The sequence below is a fragment of the Pteropus alecto genome, unplaced genomic scaffold (assembly GCF_000325575.1).
Source record: "Pteropus alecto unplaced genomic scaffold, ASM32557v1 scaffold12, whole genome shotgun sequence".
Lineage (NCBI taxonomy): Eukaryota > Metazoa > Chordata > Mammalia > Chiroptera > Pteropodidae > Pteropus > Pteropus alecto.
The window spans coordinates 10,961,607-10,970,456 of NW_006432669.1; the positions used below are offsets into that span (position 1 = coordinate 10,961,607).

General features: G+C 33.8%; 1 protein-coding gene across 1 annotated transcript in view; it reads right to left on the reverse strand.

The window, feature by feature from the left end:
• Positions 1 to 3,560: 3,560 nt before the first annotated feature.
• The window catches only part of LOC102894880 (caspase-12-like), a 17,351-nt gene continuing 12,061 nt past the window's right edge, over positions 3,561 to 8,850 (reverse strand). The window contains exons 6-10 of the mRNA XM_025043772.1: positions 8,732 to 8,826; positions 8,162 to 8,335; positions 7,154 to 7,388; positions 6,597 to 6,743; positions 3,561 to 3,667 (exon numbers count right to left, since the gene is read on the reverse strand). Of these exons, the coding sequence (XP_024899540.1) occupies positions 3,561 to 3,667; positions 6,597 to 6,743; positions 7,154 to 7,388; positions 8,162 to 8,335; positions 8,732 to 8,826 (758 nt within the window). The remainder of the gene's footprint in view (positions 3,668 to 6,596; positions 6,744 to 7,153; positions 7,389 to 8,161; positions 8,336 to 8,731; positions 8,827 to 8,850) is intronic.

Genomic DNA, 8,850 nt, shown 5'->3' on the forward strand with positions numbered 1-8,850 from the left:
ATGTAAATATACATTTTATTATCCAAAAATCTAGCTTAAATCAACAGGAAATATGCTTAATGATGAAATACTGGAGTCATTTCCATTAAAGTAAGTTAAGAATGCCCACTGTCACTAACTTAATTGTTCTGTTTTATCTAGAGGTATATGATAAATATAGCACTTCATGAATATGAAATAAAAGCTGTGAATATTGGCAAGAAGGAGACAAAACTATGGTTTGCAGATGATAAAATTTTATATGTAGAATTTTCAAAAGGAAAATTATGTGAAAAATTCTGTGGATCAGTGAATGTTCAGTACAGATCTTGAATTAAATTTATATTTAAGAATTAATAGTGCCTGCCATTTTCTTTTCTTAACATTCACAGCAACAATCAATTGGAAACTATGGAGGAAAAAATTCTTACTTAAAATTGTAAGAAAATACAGTTTGTCTAGGAATATCCTCATCTCAAAATTTGAGGTTATATGTAAAAAAATATAAATCTCTGCTTAAAGATAAAAAAGACTATGTGGCTTACTTAATACATACAATATTACCCTAAGTAACCAAACATACATATTTAATTCCCACTGAAATCCCATTTTAATTGTCAGAAAACTTATGACATCATTCTAAAATTCACCTAGGAGCACATACAATACAAGAATAACTAAGGAGAGTGTGAATAATGGAGGACTAGTGAAGATTATAAAACCACAATGACTAGATTATGTGATGTGGCATAGTCCTGAAAGATAAATCAATGCATGTAACAGTATGACTTCTACCATAAACAGTTGCCCACTATGTGACAGGTAGTGCAACAGGGAGGCAAAACATACACAGAATATAGCACCTGCTCTACATGAGTCAAGTGTTAGTGTAACCACTTTGTACCTAGAAACTGGTGTCAGATAACTTAATCAATTTATTTAAAAATAGTATTTTATAAATGCAAGATATAAATGAAGGACTCATTCTACAATGGAGATGCTAATCGGAGAGAATGATTTCCTTACTTACAATTTTCTAGACCATATTTTCAGACACCTATTTGTTTTCTGTCTGAAGGAATATCGAATTACCTGCTGTATGCTGACATTAATGCCATTGTTTTGTTTTGTTTTATTTTGTTTTGTTTTGTTTTGAAGCTAGTTTGAGTGGATTTCAATCTCTGATAGTGAAAGATTCCCTAACATACATATCAAATTTAGCATCTTTATTTTATAGCCCCCAAAAACAAATAGCCCAGAATACATTCTAAACTAATGTTAAAGACAATGTTACACTTTGTAAGAAAATGAAGCATGCTTCAAGTAGTTTATCTTTCACATTCACTGAAAAACATCAATAGTATACTCAGTAATAAAGCCCCATAGTTCATAGCAAATAAATAATATATGTTTTAGAGAAGGAAAAAAATCTTAAAAAAATTATAAGAAATTATTATTTTAATTATAATTGGGGTTGTACAATATTTAAGCTTGAAAAACAGAAGCAAATGGAAAGAAATGTACTTGAATTCTATTACTAAAAATTTGAGTGGCTTATATGTCACATAATATATACAAAATTTATTATCAAACGACTAACTAAAAAAATGCTTGCTAATATATGACCATGAGCTAATCTGTTATACAGAAAGGATTTACATAAGTTGATAAGAAAAACACACAAGACTTGTAACAAAATGGGAAAATAATCTGAATTAATAATTCACATAAAAACTAGCTAATAAAAATGTTAAAAGTCCAATAATAGCAAAAAAATGCCAATGGAAAAAAAATGTATCGATGAATTTGATTTTCCTATATTAAGTTAGTACCTTGATTAAAAAGAGACATTTAATTTCTTTGTCATTCATTACCTTAGATTTGTTGTATTGATAAAATTTGGCATAAAATTTTGACAATAAAAAGTGTAAAAGTATTTATACTTGCATCTAGAAATTCCACTTTTAGAAATGCTTTCTAAGAAAATAAACTTATACCTAGACAAAGTAAAAGCATAAAAATATTCATCATTACACAGTGTGTAGGAAATAAATATTGAAAACAAAATACAAAAGTTTAAATAATATGTACTATAATATATATAATATATGCTATAATGTCTGGTGGAATATTATAAAACAAAAATCATATTTAGGGCATTTTTTATTGCTATTAATTGATGGCGAAGACAAAATAACGAAAACAGAAACAGAATTGATAATACGAAGTTAATGAACTTTATAAAAACAAGTTGGGCTTATTACAAAGAGAGTTACAATAGGTTAAGAAATATTATTTCTTCATTAAAAAATGTTTTTATGTTTCTCTACACTTAAAATTTGTTTTTATGTTTCTCTATACTTAAAATTTGTTTTTATGTTTCTCTACACTTAAAATTTGTTTTGTGATGAGGATGACTTACCTTTATGAGAAAATGAGAAAACAAGCCTACTTTTAAAGGACTTTTATTGAGCATTCATTTACATAACATTATGGTAATGATTTTAGCCTGGTATTTGCGGAGAGTGGGCAGTTGGGAAGTTTGGTACAAAAATGTTCTTGGTCTAAAATTGACCTTGTAAAATAGTAGATTCATAGAGATCATAATGCTATTTTCCTGGAAAAAGTAGAGAGAAGGGAACATGAGTAAGTAGACTATTGGAAGTAAGATATAAATAGAATTAATCTCTACTGTGATATATATCTTCACAAAAGGGCTATGAACCTGTATGCGCAAATGGGAAGGTCTGTACTAGGGCCTAATTGCCTCAGCGTAGAGCCAGTAGTAGTCATTTGACATGGTGGTACGGACAGGCCTCATCACAAACAGAGTAGGGATGTGACTCAGCAAAACTGACTTCTTGGGGAGGAAGCCAAACACCACCAGCTGTACATAACGTGCCCGATTATTTTGTTTTGTACATGCATCAGAACTAAATATTTCCTACTCACTGAGTAGGTTCTTGAGAGAAATAAGAAATGAAGTGTTTTTCTAGCTTTCTTATCATTTTTTATGGAATTATCTTATACTATGATCAAAGTCAAATCAAAGCAGGGTTTCACCAAGGGCCATTAAGAAAAGGCAGATAAAGTGAGCCTTAGTGATCACTGGGCAGCGGCACGGCACTCTATTATTATTCTTCACTTTATCTAGACTTTATGTACAGACTCTGAGCTGGGAGACCACAAATCCACTTGGATTCATCTACCTGAGATGCTTCATATGAGTTTTAAATTCCAGGGAAGAGGTAGAAATATTGTGTCATAGATACTCTCAATTGTGGGCATCTGAGTCAGCACATTTGGTGTCTCAAAAGAATGTTGAACCTAAAGTAGTAAAGAAAACCTTGAGAGAATTTCTAAAAAGGAAATTTGAACTTCTCTCTCAAGAGTGAGAAAATTTATGGTATGTATTAAGGCTGTGACCAGACAGTATCGACAGAAGAAACCTTTACGTTTTCCTTGGGTCCAGAGCATCGAGAGGACTTAAGAGTTTCAGGATTCCCAAAAAAACTTTTGTGAATGGTTCTACAAAGTTTTCTGGGGGCATAAAATTAAAAGGACAAGAAGATTTCTACCTTTCAAAAAATCTCCTCCAAATGATGACACCAAGAATATTCTTTGAAATAGTAGATAAGTTGGGAAATGAAGAGAGAGCCATTTGTGTTCATTCTCCAAGAAATATTATCAGCAAATAAAAAGTATTAAAATATGTTGGAGAATGTGGCCTTTAAATGTATACAACTCATAGAACCACAGATTTGGAAAAAGTTTGATTTTGCTGCTTTGGAAGGAAAAGGGAGACCAAATCTAGATATAGCTGGGACCTCAGACTTTTATAGCAGCCCAGAGAAAACCATCATGGACCCTCAATCATACATACCCTTGACTTCCTTAATAGCAGGACCTAAGTTATGGCCCTTAGGATTGCAAGTAGTGGGAAAGAATGTAAGTCCTTTCAGCATTTACTACATAATAGGAAAAAAAAAAAAGAAGGATCCAACTCTTGATGTTTCTTAATTCTGGGCCTTCTCTCTATCCTGACAGTTTTCTAGTATAATTTTTGCACTTATAGTTTTGTCGTGTCAACATCTTTTGAATTAATACTTCTCTTTATCACTGCGATGCAATCAAATACCTTTCATCATAACAAAGCTAATATTCTATTGTCAGTTTATCCACAGCTATCTTGTTATTTCTTCTTCCTTTTTATACTTAAAGTTCTCAAATGTGTCTCTATTCACCATCTTTATTTTCTCCTAGCCTCCTCACTCTTGTGTAGATTTTCCCTACCACACTGTATTTTGCTAAATAGCTTTTCCCAAAGCCACCCATGTCCTCTAAGTCATTAAATCTAATGGTAATTGATTGGGCCTCGCCTTTACCTGATCTTTCATTCACATCAGAAACTACCGGTAATTACAACTTTCATGGTAGCTCTGACAACACATTCTCCCAATTTTTTTTTCTGATTCCCTGACCATACCTTCTTAGTCTAATTTGATGATTAATACTTCTATCTCTGATCTTGAACTCTACAGTTCTTCCAGTCTTAGCTGTAGGGTCTCTTCTTACTCTATTCTCTGTTCCTATATAGTTTTATCAATTTTTAGAATATTAAATATCATCCTTAGGCAAGGATCTCCCAAAACTCTAACATAGATCTCTCCTCTGAAAAACACAGCTATGTAACTCTTTACTTTTCATTTCAGCTTGAAATATGCCAAAAGCATCTCAGACTTCTTGCAGGGTTCCCATTTTAGTGAATGCACCAGTTATCCACTCTCAAAATTGAGTCACTTCAATCATCCCTTCTTCTTCACCTGCCCTATCCACTAAACCACAAGATCAAAATTAATTTCTATATACTAATTATTTCTTGTATGCAACAACTTACCTCATTCCAAGACTATCATCACATATGGCTTATAATACAGCAATGACATTTTAACTTGTCTCTTTATATCTACACTTACTGTAGTGTAATCCGTTTCCCATGATATCCCCAGAGCGATCATTTAAAAATAAAAATGTTATCGTTTCCTTGCTTAAATTTTACCAAAATTTTCTATTAATATTAGTATAAAGTAATATTAGTCATAAAGTGTAATAGTATAAAGCACCAAATCCTTCCCTAATATATGAGGCCTCAATTATGTGGCTCCTGCCTACCTCTTCAGTCTCCCTCTTGGTAACTCTCTGCTGGCTCCATGCTCCAGCCTCATTGGCCCTGTTTCCAAGTTCTTTTCTTCCTCAGGTCCTCTGTGTATTCTGTTTTTTCTATCTGTAATGTTCCTCTCTTAGCCTTAACATGGTTAACTCTTTCATCTTTCAAATATGAGCACAAATTTTTCTTTAAATCACTTATCGCAGTTGACAATCATTATTTATTTCTGTTATGTAGAGTATATATTTCCCCTCAATTAATTTCTGCTTCTCTGGCCTGAATATGCACTCCGTAAGGTTCAGTAACCTTATCTGTTTCAGTTGTATATTATATGAGCTGCACCTAGCCCAATCCTAGTACACGGTATGTATCCAAAAAAATGAATGCAAGAATTTCATAGTAGACTTTATTTTCTGAACTAAATTAAACAATCTCTTAAAATATGCATCCAGCTGCATATGACTTTTTAAATACCTTTAATAGCAAAAAGTGTAGAGCTTTTCTTTTAAATATGTATTCTCTAATATGTAAAATAAAGTGAGGTCCACCTGTTCCAGCTGTGCAGTGGGAGCTGCCTGCATGGCCTTTTTCCTGTTTCTCCAGGCGGGACTCAGAGGGTCCACTAGTCCCTTGCTACTCACATACACTCATGGACCAACAGCACTGGCATCACCACGGAGATTTTCAGAAAGGCAGAATCTCAGCCTCTTCTCCAGATGTACTGAATCAGAAATCTACATTTTAAAGAGATTCCCAAGTGGTTTCTATGCACATTAAAGCTTGTGCTTACTACACTAGAGCACTTAAAACTCTAACTTGTGTAACCTAGGTTTATAAAATTGCCCTTGTTATCTAAACAGTTGCTAAAACAGTATTGTGGATGACTGTTAAATAGTTTCCTACAGGTTAGACCATAATCAACTGGGGATATTTGCTGTTTCTATCCCCTACTAAAATTTTCCTACCAAAGAAGGATTTTCAGTCATTGGTTGCATTATCTTGAAGGTAGGCATTTGAATGTTAACTAATTTCCTAAGACTGCATTCAAATAACAGGCCCAAGAGGTTCTAGGATTTGTGGAGCAAGTATTACAGTTTTCCTGATAGGCTCATTTAATTGCTAGTAGTTGATCAGGTGGACCAAACCATGAGAAGATGATACATTTCTTTAACATGAGTATATTTAAAAAAATAAAACCTCTTATTTTATTTATAGTTAGACTATTTTAAGTCTGGATTCTCACCAAACTCCTGTTTAGTTTGAAAATTTCCTCCCAAATCAAGACTTATAGATTTCTAGCTATGAAAATTTTAGTATTTTATGTCTTTTCTACCTAAAATACCTCATTAGAGAGGAAATGTTCTTATATTAGTAGTAAGATATGATCAGATCCAAGTGTATAATATAGGAACTAATAGATTAAGAAGTTATCTTCTTTGAAGTCACTTATGTGGAGTTGAAGATTTGAAAGCAATGAAGTCCTTCTCCACATGGGTCTTTGTGACAGCATCACTCCAGAAGTAACACTGATAAGTATGGTCATATGTATATGCAGAGTCTCCTCCTATGTCAGTCACCCAAACAGTCCCAGCACCTCCTGAGAGAGACACCCATGTTGTATGAAAGATGTTATATTCAAACACAAACATACACAAAATTTTTTTTGCCATTGTACCTTTACTTCAGTACATTTCAAAATGGAATTTATTAAAAATCCAAGTATCTTACTACTAGAAAAACTACCTCACTGACTGGAAACCGTACAGAGCCCACTTAAGTTTAAGATAAACTTGACAGCTTGGTCCCAAATAATTAGGCAATCCTAATTATTCTAGGCTACTTATTTATTTATAAATAATAAAGACTTAATACAATTTCTGGAATGGGTCTAACGGTGGTACTAAATTTTTTTTTTTTTTCACTCATCACTAAGAAAGTAAGTCGAGATATTAGGCTAATAGAAAAAAGTGCATGGCTACTCCTTGGGTTCCCCCAACTCAGACTCACTGCCTCTGCAGGCCTGCATGATGATGACCTTGGGTTTTTCTCTTAGACTCTGGCAGTTGCGATTGTTGAAAATTTTTAAGATGGTATCATCGTGAAGAATATCGGGCTCTTGATCTCTGTGCTTTACCCCACACATCCCATCCAGGATGCCATGTGACATAAACACCAGGATTGTGCTGTCTGAGGATCGGTGCTCTTGGCGGGCAGCAAACAGCCTTAGCACTATTTCCATTTCCTGAAAGGGACTGCAGAGTTACTATAAAGGAACCCTCCATGTGCAGTTTGCACTCAAATGTAGATGGAGTTTACAAAAAGGAGTAGGCACCAAGGAATCAGGTGATTTAGACCTAAGAAGATGTTGGGAGATGAAGCAAAATAAGGAGCAAGTGAGATGACACTAATAAGAAGGCGCTGATTTCATCTGTTTTATATGTTGATGTTACCATAAGTTTTCATTAAAAAAAATAATAATAATAAGAGACAGAGATAAAGAGTTTTCTACTGACAAAAATTATAAACACAACAAATCCCTTCATCATGGAACAATAGAAACTTAAATTTAAAATGGTTTGTGAAAGGTCATTCAGGATATTTTTGGTAGAGCCAGAATCATAATTGTGTGTATATAAACTTTTTTCTATATACCTTTTTTTACATTTAGACACATGATATTATAGACACTGAAATTATAAAAACCTCATGAGCTCATTCTGTAGGTATCAGGAAATTTCAGGGCCTATATCTTTCATCTCACCCAGACTATCAAGTAATAGAGGTCTCCAACATTGAGACCTTTAGAAAGATTCAACATTTCTAGTGAAATACTGTTATATAGAGCTGCTCTAAATTTCTGATATGAGATTGTGCCTTGGAGAAGGCTGAAATCTAGGAGATCCTATTCTGGAGCAAATGTAATTCCTGAAACATTTTGTTTTTATAGCTGCTATGGAAGAAATTCAAAACTGTTTAAGAGGAAAGGAAGCTTGTCCCACTTCCTTGAGTCATTACCAGAGCTGTGAGATTCACTTTTTCAACCACTGAGTATCCAAGGCTTTCAAGCAGGTCTTGCATCCCCAAAAGGTCAACTTCAGAACCATGTCGATTGGCAAGATAATTACATTCTTTGTTCCAGATGATGAGGGCCAAGCATGTTCTGCCCTCCTTCTCCAACACTGGATATATCTGTAATTAAAAGACACAGAGTGAGTTCCCCAGGCCTCCTCCCTTTTGACTTCAAAGTCCATACAAAACAGGCCTTTATGATTATAAGTGGATGGCTAGAGAGCTTGAGAATGGAAATATGTCCCCATGAAGAAAGAGACAGGATCAAAGACTGAAAACGTACTAGGAACTTGGCTTTGGTTGTATATAGGTAGTTTAGAGTTTGTGCTAGGATGGAAAGGAAGAGCCAGGAAATCTAACATAAAGACCACTTAATTAGATAACATGATTAGATAACATCCTATGCCTTTGGCCTGATCTTAAGGCATTTATAATAACAACTAAAATTTCCAGTGAGTCCCCGGTATTTTGTTTGAATGGGCAAATTGTGTGTCTTTCTATTCCAAAGCATATCACCTCATCTGCTTTTGTTGTCATCAGTCTATGGAAATGATCATGAGGACAAAGCTTCAACTCATGATTTGCTTGGGAAGCCTGAGTTTTCTGAGGAGCTAAAAGAGAAAAAAAAAAAAAAT